The sequence below is a fragment of the Neltuma alba genome, unplaced genomic scaffold, assembly GCF_004799145.2.
Source record: "Neltuma alba isolate B1F8T4 unplaced genomic scaffold, ASM479914v2 tig00012516_pilon, whole genome shotgun sequence".
NCBI lineage: Eukaryota > Viridiplantae > Streptophyta > Magnoliopsida > Fabales > Fabaceae > Neltuma > Neltuma alba.
In genome coordinates this window covers 1-18359 of record NW_021636983.1, presented here as the reverse complement: position 1 = coordinate 18359, position 18359 = coordinate 1, and the positions used below count along the sequence as shown (strand labels likewise).

Genomic DNA, 18359 nt, shown 5'->3' with positions numbered 1-18359 from the left:
ACGGATAGCCGAGGGAGACGAACCAAAGACAACATGTGTCACGAGGTATGGTTCGTATGAATTTCTTGTGATGCCTTTCGGACTCACAAACGCACCAGCAACATTTTGCACCCTCATGAATCGAGTCCTACAACCGTTCTTGGACAAGTTCGTGGTGGTATACTTGGATGACATTGTCATTTATAGCAAGACGTTGGAGGAGCACGTGAAGCATCTTAGGCAAGTCTTCCAAGTCCTCAGGGAGAACGAGTTGTATGTCAAGAAGGAGAAATGTGCCTTTGCTCAACAGGAAGTAACTTTCCTAGGGCACATTGTCGGAGGGGGCAAACTACGGATGGATGAGTCCAAGGTGCGTGCTATACAGGAATGGGAGCCGCCAAAGAAGGTACCTGAACTTCGTTCTTTCCTTGGATTGGCCAACTATTATCGAAAATTCATCAAAGGCTACTCTGCGATAGCCGCTCCCCTCACTGATCTTTTAAAGAAAAACCGAGTATGGGATTGGGATGATAAGTGTCAAGCCGCTTTTGAGGAGCTGAAAGCAGCCGTGATCAAGGAACCGGTGTTGGCCTTGCCTGACCACACCAAACCATACGAGGTACAAACGGATGCTTCAGACTTTGCTTTAGGAGGAGTCCTAATGCAAGAAGGTCATCCAGTGGCTTACGAGAGTCGTAAGCTTAATGATGCAGAACGGCGTTACACAGTCCAAGAGAAGGAGATGACGGCCGTGGTGCATTGCCTGAGAACGTGGAGACATTATTTGCTGGGTACCAAGTTCATTGTGAAAACCGATAATGTCGCCACAAGTTACTTCCTTAAGCAGAAGAAGCTTACACCAAAGCAGGTAAGGTGGCAAGCCTTCTTAGCAGAATTCGACTTTGTGATGGAATACAAGCCAGGAAAAGGGAACGTCGTGGCCGACGCATTGAGTAGAAAGGCCGAGCTTGCCTCCATCACTAGCCCGAGTTTCCCTTTGGTTGATCGAGTCAAGGAGGGACTAAAGCAAGACCCACAAGCCAAAAGTTTGATGGAATTGGCAAGTCAAGGGAAGACACGCCGGTTTTGGCTTGAGGATGGGGTGCTCATAACCAAAGGAAACCGAGTGTACGTGCCAAAATGGCAAGGCTTAAGGAAGGAGATCATTAAGGAGTGCCATGACTCGAGGTGGGCTGGACATCCCGGAGTTCGACGCACGATGGCACTCATTGAGCGAGCATACTTTTGGCCCCAGATGCGAGATGATGTGGAGCTCTACGTGAAGACTTGTCTTGTGTGTCAGCAAGACAAGGTGGAACAACGCCCCGTTTCTGGCTTACTAGAGCCACTTCCGATTCCCGAGAGACCATGGGAAAGTATTTCCATGGACTTCATCACTTGTTTGCCGAAGACAGAAGGATGCAGCAACATTATGGTGGTGGTGGACCGGTTTAGCAAGTATGGAGTGTTCATACCAGTCCAAACCAAATTCACTGCAGAAGATGCTGCAAAGTTATTCTTCAAGTTCGTGGTGAAGTATTGGGGCATACCAAAGACTATTGTGAGTGATCGGGACACTCGCTTCACAGGAAGATTTTGGATGGAGCTCTTCAAAATTATGGGGTCCGAACTTAACTTTTCCACAAGCTTTCACCCGCAGACCGATGGCCAAACGGAGAGGGTGAACGCTTTACTCGAATTATACTTGAGGCACTACGTAAGTGCCAACCAGAAGGATTGGGTCAAGCTCTTGGACATTGCCCAGTTTTCATACAACTTGCAGAAAAGTGAATCAACTGGGTCAAGTCCGTTCGAGTTAGCCACGGGGCAACAACCGATGACTCCGCACACTTTAGCTGTTGGCTATAAAGGCCCGAGTCCTTCAGCTTTCAAGTTTGCCAAGGGGTGGCATGAAAAATCAGACATGGCGAGGGCGTACTTAGCTAAGGCCGCGAAAAAGATGAAGAAGTGGGCCGATGCTAAGAGGAGGCACCTAGAGTTTGAGGAAGGTGACTTAGTCATGGTGAAACTCCTTCCTCATCAAAGCCGGAGGTTCGCCAAGGTTCATAAAGGGCTAGTGAGGCGCTATGAAGGACCGTTTCCTATAGAGAAACGCATCGGTAAGCTAGCCTATCGCTTGACTCTACCTTCACACTTGGAGATGCATCCTGTTTTTCACGTAAGTCTACTGAAGCCATACAACGAAGACAAAGATGAACCAAGTAGAGGTGAGTCTAGAAGAGCCCCTACAGCAATTACTACGGTGCCAGAACGGGAAGTTGAGGAAATCCTCGCGCACCGAGTAATACCGAGACGTGGGAGTCATCCGAGCTACATTGAATACTTTGTTAAATGGAAAGGGTCTCCCGATAGTGAAGCAAGCTGGGAACACGAGCTGGCTTTATGGGACTATAAGGAGAAGATTGAGGCATACAAGAGGGATGCGCCGAGGACGTCGCCACATTAAGTGGGGGAGAATGTAACGCACCGCTCATGTTTTGCCCAAGATACACAAAGGCTCGCGACCCAGAATTGTCCAAAGGTGTCCACAAAAGTCTTGGGTAAGTCTGGAACTCTCTAGAAATGTGTGGAGCTTGTTGGGGAAGCTTGGAAAGTTCCAGAACACTATAGATACTTGTGGAGACACCTAACCCCTTGTAAATATCTAGATATTTTTGTAGAGCATTCTAGATACGACATTGTAACCGTCGGATCAAGTAGATCTTAGCCGTCCATTGAGGAGGTGGAGAACTATAAATACCCCCTCCCCCTCATTCATTTGACACACTCAAGAAAGTGAGAGTGGTGTAAGTACTTTGAGAGATCAATACAAAGTTCTTTCTTTGAGTCTCTTGTTCCTTCGTGAGTAGGCTGACTAGCAACTTAAGGCAAGAAGTTTGCTAGGCCGCACGGTTCGTTGGAATTGCGACCAAGTCCGTGACAATGTCTGTGGGCAATTCCAAGTAACAGCGAAGCAAGCTTTTCAGGACCATCCAAATTTGAGTTATTGTTGGAGCCTCGTTGTACCTGCAAATCGCATGCCATACTTCATGTCTAGACCGTTTGGAGAATGGATGCAGGAGAACCTCAGCACGAAGAACTCTGGAGCAACTTGGAGCATCACTTTTGGCTTGCTATGTTGGAAATCCTGGACAGTCCGAAATTGGAAGCTTTTTAAGTTTTAACCGGGCAGAATTTCAAGCACACCGTGTTGTAAATGAAGTTATTGCAAAGGCTGACTATAGCCAGGGCTTCAGACACAACAACCAGTAGCTTTTGATGTTTGTTTTGTCCTGTTTTTCACTCTTCGTAAACCTCTGTAAATATTTTCATCTGTAATGCATGTCTCATTCCCAAAAAAATTAGAGTTATTGTTGTCTCAATCTCAAACATGTGGATTTTTTTTGTGTGAATAGTACGGGCCCATCTCATTATTTCAATATCAAGAAATTTCTCATTTATTGAGGAGGTTCTCAAAAACATTAAAAACTTCACTCATCTCAAAACTATGATTAGCAAGATAGCCTACATATGTTTAAATTTCACTTGTTTAAAACTATCTAGCTCAATATTTATACTTTTTAACAAACTAGAATTAGCCTCTCTATCATCTTTTTACCCGTGCAACATATTAACAATAAAAATAAAATCACATTCAACAATAAAAAATTTAATACTAAAATTTTTTGCAATTCTTAAACCTATCATGACTCTCCAAATTCCAGCCTACATAGCAGATCATGAGCCCAACTTCTTAGGCCCTGTTTGGTAGAGCGTCAGAAATCACTTTATAAACACGTTTCATGTAAGCTAAGATAAAACTCTTCTCACATATTTACGTCATATTTTATAAATCACAATTAAAAAGTTATTTATAAACTATTCCAAACGGACAGCCAACCTTTTATGCCATCTTCCATTACAGTCACAAATCAATCCACCACACCATGCAAGATGATTGTTCCCCCTTGGCCGCTCTATCAGTGTTAAGCCTCATCCATCCCTCCATGTGCATTTTCCATCTGATATTCCTTTCATGTTTCCTTCCCCCCATGCCACCATATTTCCCCAAAGTAAACAAAGTTTCATTTACATCATGATCAATTTTCATTTTTGGATTCTCTGGCAATCTAAACTCATTCTCAAATATACTCCTGTTCCTCCAATTCCACGGCAGGCAACAAGTAAACCCAAATGCAATCACCAACCTTTTTTCACTTATTCTGAAATTTCATACGTACCAGTCTTTACCATTCAATTTATAAATGTCTGAACTGAAATCAGATTCATCCAACTGGACGCAAACCCTCCTTGCAAGACCACCATCCCTCAATACATGCATGAGAAATTCCTCCTCGTCATTGCATTTATAACAGCAATCCACATAAATACTTGCCCCGTTTTAGGTCCCTTCCACTTCCAGACTTTATTCCACGTAACATCATTCATGCCAGCTTCATGTTTCATTTTCTGGCACATTTCAGCAACAACACAACTATTATGAGGAATTTTAATTATGATGCGCTGGCCGCTAAGTTTACGAAGGACTGATTATGCAATTTTGTGGTCAAGAGATATTTATCGAAAATACATAGGAGATACAAGGTCAAAAAAAAAAAAAGGAGATACTTAGTGTCACTGAGACAGAAAAATATTGGCATTAAAACTCTAAATTACATGTGCAACTTTAATTTGGATCATTAGATATGATATCTTTGTCGGAAAAAAATGCTATGTAGATTACAATATGTTCCAAATTTTATAAAAATAATGAAATTAGTATCACAGGCATCTATGCCACATATTGCTATTTAAATAATCTTGATCGGAACATTATGATAAATTGATAGGCTATATTTTTAACTATTTTCTTAGAACATTTATATATTTGCTTGTAATTGCTTTTTAGATGTTATTACTTTCGGTTTTTAATATAAGAACTAAATAATTAATTTGAGAATTAAAAAAATAATTAAATTAGCTAATTGTAACAAATATATATTGACTAAATTACTCTATTTAATTATGTGCATTAGAATTGTTCTTTGATGATAACCCCTTGCAATCAATAATTTAGAAAAGAATATTATAAATTTGAAAGATAACATAGATTGAGATTTTATATTTATGACTAAATTAAATCTTTAACTAATTTTTATATTGATGACTGGATCTCTACATCACATGGGGTGGCTATTCAATTGATGTTAATGAGTTTTTTTGCTGGTTGTTTTTTCTTGATCCTTCTTTATATGGTAAAAAAAAAGTTAATAAATTAATTTAAAATTTGATTAAATTTAATATTTTAATTCATGTCATTTTGACTTAGTTATAACTTAGTTATTAATTTTAACTCATGCACCTTAATTTCTATGGTTTGGCTAAAATATGCATGTGATCTTTTAACTTTGTAAAATGTTTCAATTTGATCTTTTAATTTCAAAAAGTATATTTTTAGTTCTTTAATCCTAAAATTGTTAGTCGTAAATAATATTTTTTTATAACAATCATGATTATTTTGAAAATTAAAGTCAATATATTAGTATTTGAGAATATTTTATAAACATTCAAAATCTCAATATCATCATTTTTTGTTGTTGATGATTTTGAGGTTGAAGGATTAAAAACATGCCTTTTAAAGTTAAGGAACTAAACTGATACCTTATATAAAGTTAAAAAAAATAAAAATATGCTTTAGCCTTATATTTTTAATTATTTAAAATTTTAATTCCTAAATTTTATAAAATATATAATTTTGCATTTTAAATTTTGATTCTCGGGTATATCGAGTAAGATCCACTTTACCAGATTACTTTTTTTTTTTTTTTAATACAAAAGGCAGCAAAGCTTGACATTTAATAAAAGCTACTATGCCAAACCCCCACTCCCTTGTTCTTATCATGCGTGGTTTTCACAAAATTCATCAGTCAATTCTTTCCTTATCGTGTTGCAATTCTTTCGCTTTCATGTGATTGCACATAGAAAAATTAAAATTAAAAATTTAAATTCTTATGTAGTAATATTTTATTGAAATATATTTTTGATTATATTGTAAAGCATACTAAAAATAAAGAATATATATCCAATAAAAAAATTGTTCACCTTATTAATTTTTATTTTTGCCAGCAAGGAAAAAAAAACTGGAACACGACATTATTTAATTATTTTTAACCACATTAAGTATATTGAAAAACTGAAATTTGGAAAAAAAGAGAGGAGAGAATTGCAATAAGATCTCAAGAAAAAAACTTATTCATGAAAAAATCTCTTGATAATTGAATAGCTTGTAATGATAAGATTCAGGACATGAATTGATAATGTGATAATTCTCCCAAATTTTTCGACCAAATTGCGTGATAAAAAGATGGAAGAAACAACGGACACACATGATTTTTTTGAAAAAGGAAGAGCACAGAACTAGCCGTTACAAATCACAATAGTTCTAAGGTGCTTCCCAACGGCCATATTCCGGCCCCGCAAAAGTCCCAACCAACGAATACGCGGGCATGACCGTTCGGCCTGGGAACTCTGGCTCTATATAATGAGCAAGCAAGCGCTAGAGGTGGGCACACATCTAGATCGATCCACAATAACTCAAACTATCACCCTCTCCTCGGAAATGGGCATTTCCGTGAACAGTCAGTCAGCAAGCTCGATCACTCGACATTGCCACACCTACAAGGTCTTCCTTTTCTGCAACTACATACTCTTGGGTGCAGCATCAAGTTGCATCTTTCTCACCCTATCGCTTCGCCTCATCCCCTCTGTCTGTGGCTTCTTCCTGATTCTTCTCCACGTCCTGACCATTGCAGGAGCTGTCTCAGGATGTGCTGCAGCTTCGGCTGGGGCTAGCCGGTGGTACTCTGCTCATATGGTAGCCACCGTGCTAACAGCCATATTCCAGGGTTCTGTTTCTGTTCTCATCTTCACAAGAACTGGGGATTTTCTTGGTCAGCTGAAATCCTATGTGAGAGAAGAGGACGGTTCTGTCATACTCAAATTGGCCGGTGGGTTAAGTATTTTGATATTTTGCCTGGAGTGGGCTGTTCTGACGCTCGCTTTCTTCCTCAAGTATTACGGCCACGTTAATGGTGATTCTGGCGCCAATACCATGGCTATGAGGAGTGCCAAGGTGCAGCAGGAGGAGGATTTGAAGGATTGGCCATGGCCTTTCCAGGTCTAACAATTTGCTTCTCCTTACAACTTCCATCATTCATTAATTTGTTGGTCTCACCCGTGTATTTACAGTTCCTCTTGCAAGTTCATGACAGATCAATGTTCAACTATTTTCTATTACCATTCATATACGGCTTCCATTTATTGGTTTTTAGGGGGCCAGATTTCAAATATATTTGATTGAGGTTTGTAATTTCTCCAGAGAGTAAATCGCACTACCTGTCTCTCCCTTCAGAAGTTCTCATCGGTGATTGTTAAGATTATAGTTGTTACTACTACCATGATGATAATTTAGCTTAAACGATGCCCCTTCATTCAATTGTCAATTTAAAACTACAGAAAGCGCCCGACAGATCAACGAAATCATGCCCAAGACGGCGAACTGAAGGCATCTAATTTTGACTTAATACGCCTATTCTTACACCGCCTTGCTAAATTAATTTGAGAACATTTTTACTCCAAACACCTCCTAAGTGAAAGCTACACAGGCTTCGATTCCTAACAACTTTGAATAACAAGTCATAGATTAGCGCATGCCATGGGTCCAGGAGTAAAGAACTTGAACTATGCTATCGTTTTTATCAAGTTTCCGCCAAGTCCATGCACAAAGGTAAAGATCGTACAGTATTCACAAGGAAATCCCATTCGGATGTCAGGGACTAAAGTGGTGAAGTTTCACCGGTGTGCGCGCTATCCCCAGAAGGAGGCAAACACCTTTTCGAGAAGAAGGTGGTGATACTCCTGGCTCCCCTGTTGCTCTTTTCTGCATACCCACCAGGGTAAAGTGCCAAGCCAAGCCTAACCAAAACTTCTTTCTTCACCTGCATAATAATTCAGCTAACTTAGAAATCAAGAGTCAATCAGAGGGTGTACGTTTTCCATCCAAAGGGAGCAAGCAATCATTTTGGAATAGGATTCACTAATTCAACATTCAAATTTTTCAACTCAGGCAACCAGTAAAACATTGGCTAAAAAGAACGGCATCCAGCAAAATACAATGGGATCCATAAAATCTGTTCATCCATTGCGAGACTAAAAATTGCTTTCATATACCTTTAAAAGCATTTTCATGGTCACCAAAATTTTCAGCTAGATTAGTACAAGAATCGCTTCATTCTGCAGGCCATAAAGTATAACCAACCATTGGAATCCAAGTTATGTGTGTTATGTTTATAATGAAAGAATCTCTACATCTTGCGGATCTTACAAAAGGATCAGCTAAAGGCTCATCTGAATCCAATTTACGTGTTATGTTAATAATAACCCCCCAACAAATGCCAAACTAGCCAAAATTTCCTTCTGAAGTGTGGTGCTTCTCGGTTAATACTTGGCTCCCAACTGGATAGCTCCCTACATTAATGTTCTAAAAGAAAAATGTTTAGGCTGCACCAGTCATGCACAGATTTAGACACCTATGCAATTTTGGCTGGTTGTCGGTAATTACTTTTTCTAAGTATATTTATGATCCGCCATTTTCTCATCATGAAACTTATCAACAGTTGCAGAACATTAGAATCTCCACCGTTAAAATAAATTGATTGAGGTATATCACACAATCACAAACCTGCAGACGGTTGTCAACATAATTCGATACTTCACGCAATTTATTTCTTAGGAAAGACTTTGAGACAGCAGGGAACTTGTGTTGCAAAGACTCTAAGACCTTATTTATGTCCTCAGAACAAGTCTGAATCGCAGTAACCTGGAAAAATTGAGAGAAAATAAGGCAAAATAAGTATATGCCTGAGAAGTTTGCATTGTATGCCACAAAATCAGCTGATGCCTGATGATCTTCCCGACTAGACCCATCACAAGCATCTTAACGGAAATTGAACAATCTATCGTTTTAAAATCACAGTAACTTTCAAAACACCAAATTAACATCTCTATTATCTTTAGCAACTCACAATTTCAACTGCATGCCATTGTATCTAGCCACTTATACTAGCTGAAATGCATGACTAACAGTTCTAGGCAGATCTGAGTCTGGTGTCTAGCCAAAATTATAATTCTTTTTTTTTTTTTAAATTATTTAAGAGCTGGAATGGATAGCTTACAATAATAAGTAGGTCTGACTCTGAAATTTCTTCCGCAAAATAGTTTGTAGCAGCAATTTTACCAGTAGAGAGGCAGGCTTCTTGGTCCTCATCTTGTATTTTATCCACACATATTTGTATACATGAGCCACCAGGTATTAGGCGCATACTCAAGGCTTGCAGGCACATAAGCTCTGGCTTAGGGTTACCACTAAGATTGTGACTCAATAACATACAGTCCTTATCATGCATCAAATTTGTTATTATCAAGGGCTGATTTTTTCGAAGAGCATGCTCTGTCAAATTGTTCAGATATTTCTGCTGTCGAAGAACTGTACAGAACTCAGTTTCTATATCTTTACATCCAGTTGAGCTCCCAGCACCCTCAATGTCAATGTCAATATCAGTTTCTGATCTATCCAAATGTGCACCCTACATTCAGATACATAAGAAAACTGGATTCCGGCACATACTTTTCTATGTAAACATCCAAATGCAACTTCATTTAAGGGGACAAAAACAAAAGATTTACCTCATCTTCAGAGAGATATCCATCAGGCACAAAAAATCCATCTTCACTTTCATCATCAGATTTTGAACATTCCTCTAAACTGTCCTCTTCATCTTTATCACAATCTGAAAGACTTTCACCAGGATCCTCCTAGACAATTGAGAATGTTGGTATTAGATGATATCCATCCTATATTATTCAAATTAAAAATGGAAGTTCAGAGTACCTCTTCCCATTCCTCATCACTGCTGATATCATAATCCAGGTTTGGGTCCTTCCTAAAGGGATGGCGTGGCCCAACAACATGACTAGAAACACATCAAAACGTATAAGCAATCTCAAGAATAAGACAACACAATTACTGATCAACAGTAATTCTGAGATGAGGGGTCTAAATCTACGTTAAAGTAAAATTTAAATATTCATGAGCATGTAAGAGATAGACAGAGAACATTCGGGCAAAATGCATATGCTACTACCATTTCTAGACTTGCATTAAAAGTCATCAAGGCAGCAACAAACATACAACCATAATGACAACTGCAATGCAGATATAACCAAGCAGTCCATTTTTGAAGGGCCATGTTTGGGGAAGGAAAAAAGAACTCAGTGAACTCTAGATGCCTAGGCAAGATAATTCTGACTACTGTTTGCTTAGTAGGAGTACTTTTAACCAATGAATCAATGACAAAAGACATCAAGGGCTGAGGAATACGCAATGAGAAAGACCCAAGTAGCATGATATCCTTGGTCCCACATATAGCAGTATTAGATTTTCCATAAGATGTATAAGTGAATTATTTTGCTCACTTAAATAGCTAACTCTGGAGACAGGGTTCTCCATCTAGCTTGAGTACCCATCAATTGGTATCAGAACTAATGGTTAATAGTTGCACAAAAGCCTATCTACAAAACCTTCTGTTTGGTGGAGGGTTCTGAGTGACAAGAAAGTCAAGAGTCATAGAGTGTAGCCACTAGGATGTTGGCCCTCGAAGGGGGGCAATTGATGGAGACTAAAGTGATATCCCAAGTCCTGCATAAAGTAGGATGGAATGATCTGTATGGTATTTAAATGAAATAATTCTCCCATCTCAACGATTAACAAATACCTATAGGAGACGAATTCCCATCCCAATTAAGTACCCGTCATGTAGAAAGCAATAGGGTGAGTCAATAGCAATGCATAGGTCACTTAATTTAATAAATTATATTAAGCAATTAAATAAAGGCCAAAAAGGCAATGAAGTACATTAGGGGTATAATTTGATGGAAAATATAACTAGATGATACAAAACAACTTCTAACACATGAAGTAATCATATCCATTATAATCATTAACAATTAGAAAAAGATGCGCATGAAGAGCAGTAAAACTTTTGAGATATTGACTTCTAGGTAAGGATTTAAGACCAAGAGATGTGCACTGGAATCCAACCCCAATAATTCGGGAACTAACCTTTTCTTGGGCCACATACCATAAAAGGCAGGTTTATGGCTATTATCAAACTGTAGCAACTGTTTTCCATGACAACACTTCTTGATTTCCAGAAGGGAATCATCTGGATTCATCATGCATGATAGGATGTCAGAATTATTTCCTCCCAATCCATCTACCTGCTTATCCACACCCGGCTCTTCATGATGAGATACTACTCTAGTAGCTGTCAGCTTAAGCTCCTTAAAAAGTTCAATCTTCGGTTTTTGACGTAAGCCCCAGCCAAATTTTCTGTTTGAGCGAATTGACTGACCTAAACTATGCCATGACGAAAAGTGGAACCTGCATAGTTGGACATTTTCTTGAGATCGAACAACCCAGATTTGGGGGCCCAAAAAAACTTGCAAAGATCCCAGTAGTTGTCAGCTTAAGCTACTTTTTGAAAGAATAATTTAAGAAAAGAAAAAAACTTACTTGCGAAGATCCTCAATACTAAACTCACTACTTGATGTAAGACTGTGATCCATTGATTGTGTAACAGACCCAGATAAAATTCCACTCTCTCCATTAGATGTGTTTGCTTTAGCTGAGAACGAGTCATTCTTGCATGAGGGGCTGGTTTTGCTTCTTTTAAGAAAACGCTCCATTATAGAAGCTTGCTTTTGTAATGAACGCTTCTTTTTCAATTCAGCTTCTTCTTTCTGCTGACGCCGTTGATCCTTGTCACTGTCTTCTAGCTGCTTTCTGTGCTGTTTTCTCTTTTCAAACCCATCATTTTCACATCTTTCATCTTTTCTTGCCTCTCTTTGTGGAACATTTTCCTGCAATAGTAGAGCAGTTGGGGGAAAAGACAGTCTTTAGCAATCAAAAGAGATTAATCAACATTACATACATGAACACGAAGTTAGAAGATTAGAGTGATTATAATATAGACTCTGGAAGGCTGCATCAAATATAATCTAATGAAACCGATAAACACATTATTCTATCACCAAGTCAATTCCCTTCCTAATTAAACTTCCTGCAGAAACCTTTTGCTTTTCTTCTGTCAATATCTCCACCACCTTGGCCAACAGAAATCTTTAACAAGAAAATTTCCATAGAATGCCTATGCTGGAAAGAACCTGTACCAATATACACCAGATAAGAGGATAAAAACAGCAAATACTTACACTGGGCAACATTTCCCTTTGCATTTCACTGACAACATAATTGCCCTCATTTTCAATCCCTCTTCTATTTCTCTCCAACTGTTTAAGTAGCAATTTCTCTTCTCTCCTTGCTTCCCTCCTAGCCCTAAAATTATAATGTAAGTAATTAAATCAAAAGTTCTATATATCTTACGGGACAGTCATACACGTATATATATATATCCAGAATACTATGATTACGTACATGTCAACACTGTTCTTCTGCAGTAAGCCATCCACGAACAATCGGATGTCTGGCTCAGTAAAGGCTTTATCAAGCTTCTCTGATGCCTTTACTAAGCTCTGTTTGTACATCTGTTCACTCTCTGACTTCGTCAGTATGGCTATCATTTCTGAAAAGGAGACAGTAGCATTATAAAATAGATAGCACGTGAGCAAGTATTCCTTCTACTAACTGGAAAAATGCTACAATATAGAAATTTCTTAAACCATCCAATCTACAGCCTCATGGGGATAAAACCAGAAATAGAACAATTGGTAAAAGAGGGATATAAATAGTTATTCTTAGAGAGGAATAGAGATAAGAAACTACTTTAAGAAGTTTTAATATAATTATCATCATTTATTCGTTTCATAAAATGTACTTCTATGATCAAGGTAAGTAGATGCATCTTTAAATACTGTATTAAAGACTTAAGGGGGATGGGTGTTTCGTAACGAGCATGGAAAAGCGTTCCTTTTCATTGTATCAAAAAACAAAATATGTAATTTATTATACACATTTTATGTATCATAACAACATTAAAGGAAACAGGAAGAAATTTTTAAAGGGGCGACGTAAAAATTTTAGGTGGTTAGAGATAATTTTTTAAAATAAAAAATATTAGTTGCACGCAAGATACATTTAAGCGGGGAAATAAGGGGAACGACTACCCCTGAAAGCTACAAACTGGAATTGTCCCTGCAGCTTCAGTACTCAAAAGATCATTCGATATAAAAACAGATCTAGATGTGATAAAATTCACAGTCCACAAGGATCCAGAACCTAGCAAGAAAATAGGAAAAACTAAAATGTTCATGGGGGCACTAGGCAGTGCCTCCATTTTTTTCTTTCTTTGGGGGGGGGGGGGGGCTAGGAATAGCTACATCGAAATGAGAAGATACGTATCATCTCCATCTGACAATTTCCATACATAATCACCATGGTGATGCTCAAAGTTAACAGCAAATCACGAATTGCAATATGTTTCTTTCAATGAAAATGACAGATAATTCGTTCAATCTTGAATATAGTGGGTGGCCAAAGCTAGCCAGAAGAGCATGGAAATGCAGTACCAGAAATAGCCATAATTCTCTCATGGATCTTCCTGCGGCAAGTTCTACGAACAGTGAAATGTTTCCGAACAGAAATTGGTATCAATTTCACATCCCTTGTCTGCATGATTCTTAAGTTAATCAATGTACCAGTACAGATAATTTAAGGTACACAAGAATCGAGCAAAAAGACAAAAGTATGTACCAGCATCTATAAGTCGACCTAAAGACGTGTGGCTGAATAGTATTTAGGTGAAAGCAGTTAACGACGATGAATCGGTAAGTAGATCCAAAGAAAAATAAAAAAAAATGCATTGAACAACTAAATGAATGCTCACTACGCATGATAATGATGAAGATAACTACCCAAAAATTGAAGAAAATGAAAATCAAAGGGATAGAGTACACAGTCTAGTGTATACAATTGAGACTATCAAATCTGATTTTACTGAAGCACACAAATGAACAAATTAAAAGGTTACAAGTTTATAAAAATATGAAAAGCCAGGAAAATAATACCTCCCAACACCAAAAACATGATTCAGAATCGTCCTCCAGTACATCAGCATCAGCATTGGGCACACCATACATCAGCCTCTGCCCCACGAAAAGCACACTACTTTTTACCGACGCATATGTCACCGGCTCGAAGGCAAGCCTGCTTTCTGCCTTCTTTAACTTGCTGTAAATTTGATCAACAAGCCTCGTTAAGGGAAGCTCGCTCTCTTCCATCAAGACCGCGATTACCGCATTTCTCGAAGCACACTCGCTCAGCTCGACGTCCACTTTTCGATCCTTGACCTCCTTGTAGTATTCAAAAAGTCCGTCAAGTTCCTTCTGAAGAGCCTCGATGTGGGCTTCTTTCTCTTTGGCGCTCAAATTTACCAGTGATAATGTGGGCCTTTTCCTCTTCCGGATATTTCTGGAGCGAGCATGACTGTTTGGTTGTTGGTCTTCCTTAGTAACTTTAACATCAGTGTCAACTATGGCTGCATCTGCCATTCTCACGCCCCCTCAGCACTCCCACACCAGAAGAAAGGGAAAGAAACCCCGCCAAACGAAAAAAAAGAAAACAGAGGGAGAAAAAGGAAAATCCTTGCCTTTAATCAGACGCCGACAAAAAAACGAAATGCCAGCCAAGTCATCGGAGATCTGTGGTAGAAAAAAGCGGAGATGGATGCCCTCGCTTTGAGATTCAAAGTTCAAGCCCTAAGCCTCTAATACCAGTTTCAGAATGGCGCAGTTTGTAGAATATGAAATGACCGGAGTGGGGAATCGTTTTTCGCGCCAAGCAGTTTTGGGTCCAATTGCGAATGTAATAGCGCGCATTTTCCCCCCAACCGGTACTTTGCATTTTGACGCGTAGAAAGATTTTTTTTTTTTGGGCCACTGCGACATACTGCGGTTTTTAATATAAGATCCTGTTTAACTTTTATTTTGGTCTTAAGACCACATCCATTTTGTCTTTCATATTTATGCATTTTTTTCAAGATAGTCCTTCTAATAATTATAATTCTAGCTAATATAGTTGATTAGTAAAGATATTTTAGGAAAGACAATACCTATTTATTACAAATAACTAACATAACTTCTTTCCTTAATCTCCTCAAATTAGTCAAATGGATCTTATAATTAGGACCGGAGGTAGTATCATGGGTTAGACTTGCAGGTCGAAAAATAACCGGTCAAAGTTAGCTAAAAATCAACCTATTAGCAAATAAATTTTTTAACTAGCACATAACTTATTGTGGGTTAGAATGCTAACTCATGGATTAACCCGCATTTATTTTTTTTGGTATCTTTTAAATTTTATTAATTATTATAATTATATTATTATATTTTATATCCTATCTAAAAATTTTAAAAAATACTGATATCATTTATTTGGTTTCTTCAAGTTTGAGGGAAAAATAAAAATTTCCTTATATTCTTTTTATATTGTAAAATAAAAAAATATTAAAAAAAATAAAAAAATAAAAAAAATAGTTGGCAGGTTAGCTGTCAACCTACCATGGCAGGTTAGCCAATCTGCCATTACACGAAGCTTTTTCAACTTGCATTGCCTAACCTTAGCCTGCTATGGGTTGGCCTATATTACCATTTCTAACAAACAAATTTTTTTAGTAAAATTAAATTATCATAGATATTTATTATTTTTATACCAAGAAGCTAATGTTTCTCTAAATTTTCATAGCAAAGAAAATTATATAATGTTTAAATCACATAAATATTAATAATAAGATGACAAAATAGAAAAATAATATAGAAGAGTATAGATCAGTTCTTCAACCAATAGGCTATTTGTTTTAGGTTATAATACTTTTACCTAACTTGAGACAAAACTTGGCTCAAGCATACTACCACGCACATAAAATCATTTCTAAAAAAAAACAAGTCCAAACACCCTTAAAGTCACATGCAATGGATTGAAATTTGAAAAAAAAAAACAAATGGAAGGATTTTTTTTCCATCTAAGAACTGATAGGGTTTGTAGAAGATACTCTTTTATGTACTAAATTCCAAGGTTGAAATGCATGAGTAAAAACTCTTGTTACAAGGAGAAAGCTCACAACACAAATTATTTTCTTTTGGATAAAAAATCAATTATAAATTAAAGATTAGTACATAATTATAGTTACATCATAAAACAACTCACCTAAAAATTCACATGATAATACATAAAAACACAAAAACAACCTACAACAACTATTCAAACAAAAGCATAAACTAAAACCTCCCTTAGATTAGATTGAAAAACTAAATAATACAAAAAAAAACCCCAACAATATGCTATTAATGCCCACTTCAAAAGGGCAAAGACCATTATCACTAGAACAAGTTCGTGTGTATTGACGACAATTGGCATTTACGGTTAAGGGTCTTGGGTTTAGGGTTTTAGGGTTTAGAGTTTAGTGGTTTACGGCTTCAAGTATTGGGTTTGGGGTTCACGGCATCGGGCTCGGGCTCGGGGCTCGGGGCTCGGGGCTCGGGGCTTTAGGATGTACGGTTTTAGGGTTTAGGGTTTACCGTAACACCTTTACTTTATGCCAAATAACTAACCAAATAGAAGCGAATGGAATCAAATTCGATGGCCTAAAGTTTGGAAAACTTAACTTTGAAAAATTTTGTTCTTAAGTTACTATTTACCACAACCCATAATATGGTCAAACTTTGAAAAATCATAATTAATTTTAAAAAAATTGAAATTGAGTGATTCCAAGTTCCATTAGAAGCTGTTTGGATTATATTTTGTGAAAAAATAGTTGCTGGATGAATTGTCTTTAAATTCGAGCCCAGTTTAATTTCTAAAAAAAATATTGTTTATATGGTTATTTTTTAATTTTTCAGTATATTTACCTAATTTTGGATAGGCATAACTTCTTGTACAAATATCTAATTCAGGCGTGTTACCACTTATTTTAAAGAGAAAAATGAGATCTATTTGTCTGTAAAATTTTGTTACCTAACTCACTCGATTGGTTAGAATCATGTTGGTCAAAGTTTGATCCCAAAACATTGACTTTTATCCCCCCAAATGTTTGCCTTTTCATACTTAAGCTCTAGCTAGCCATACAATCCATTCATCCACATAATTAGGATAATAGCATACTTTGGCACATAATTGCATCAGACTATAACATAAGATCATCCTAAAAGGCTTAATTTACAAATATCCACATAATTCCAAGAAAGGATCGAAGCCATATAAAGTTTCATAACATCAAGTATTCTTTCATGCATTGATCACTTCCTTGCCTTTTCCCTTTGATGTTTTAGGCTCTAGGGTTTGTTAAATATGGGAGGGGTTAGATTTATAGGAATCTTAGTAGCATAGCATTACATTTGCAATATTACACTCAGGCAAAGTATAACATGCCACGTGCACTAGTTTTCACAAGCTTTCGACTTCATTCACATGCAATGGAAAGGAACTAACATGCTTCTCATTCATAGCGCTCAACAATGCATAAGCCAAGATATTACAGGCATGGAGTTATACATCACATAACATCATAATCTCATCCACCTCATGGAATAACAAAATAGCATAACATATAGTAATAAATACAATGCGAGGCAACATTTAAACAGTAAATGTTAGCTACCGCTTGTAAGCTTATCCTTAGCCTTCAAGCTTTATCCTAGCAAAATTCCTCCTCTTTGGATGCAAAACATAGTGATAACATAATAGAGCATCACACATTATTATTCTATTCATTATAACACCCCTTAATTCCTTTTTACTTGATTCTTGGGTTATTATTTCTAGCTTTGATTTCTTAATTTTATTGGGCCATTCCTATATAATTTTTCATGTAGAGTTCAAATATCCACTTCGATTTATGAAAATCCAATTCCATCCTATTGAAATCATATTGGCCGAATTATAGGGGATTTAATTCTAAAATTTTCGCTTTCAATTTTAATGCTTCTAAGCATCCTTTTTTTGGTGTTTTCCTACACCATTTCATCATTTAAACACATTGAAAGCATCAATTGAATTGGATCTAACTCAAGTTCAAGGGGTTGGATTTTCTTTTCAAGACACAAGTAAAATCAATCAATTCCTTCCCCTTCCAAGTCCAAGGGGTTAAAATCTGTAGGATGCTACATTGAGGGTTTAGGAGTTTGCAGTTTGGGGTTCAGGGGAAGGGGCCTAGAGTTCAAGGGTGAGGGTGAGGGGCTGGGGGCAAGGCTTGGGTTAGGGTTTAGGGTTTTTTTTAGGGTTCGGGGTTGAGGGTTAAGGGCTTAGGATT

At 37.4% G+C, this 18359-nt stretch overlaps 2 protein-coding genes across 2 annotated transcripts; one reads left to right on the top strand and one right to left on the bottom strand.

The window, feature by feature from the left end:
* The first annotated feature begins 6543 nt into the window (after nt 1–6543).
* On the top strand, nt 6544–7389 carry LOC114727983 (uncharacterized). The gene has a single exon (XM_028914780.1). It carries the CDS (start codon nt 6599–6601, stop codon nt 7160–7162), a length of 564 nt encoding a protein of 187 aa, XP_028770613.1. The 5' UTR covers nt 6544–6598; the 3' UTR covers nt 7163–7389.
* A 197-nt stretch (nt 7390–7586) lies between these two features.
* LOC114727981 (chromatin assembly factor 1 subunit FAS1) lies at nt 7587–14810 on the bottom strand. The gene is made up of 11 exons (XM_028914771.1): nt 14122–14810; nt 13624–13723; nt 12533–12680; nt 12310–12433; nt 11612–11958; nt 11159–11479; nt 9929–10010; nt 9724–9852; nt 9213–9623; nt 8720–8857; nt 7587–7976 (listed from the first exon to the last, which is right to left on the bottom strand). The coding sequence occupies exons 1-11, from the start codon at nt 14602–14604 to the stop codon at nt 7815–7817; spliced, it is 2445 nt and encodes an 814-aa protein (XP_028770604.1). The 5' UTR covers nt 14605–14810; the 3' UTR covers nt 7587–7814.
* Between the last annotated feature and the right edge of the window lie 3549 nt (nt 14811–18359).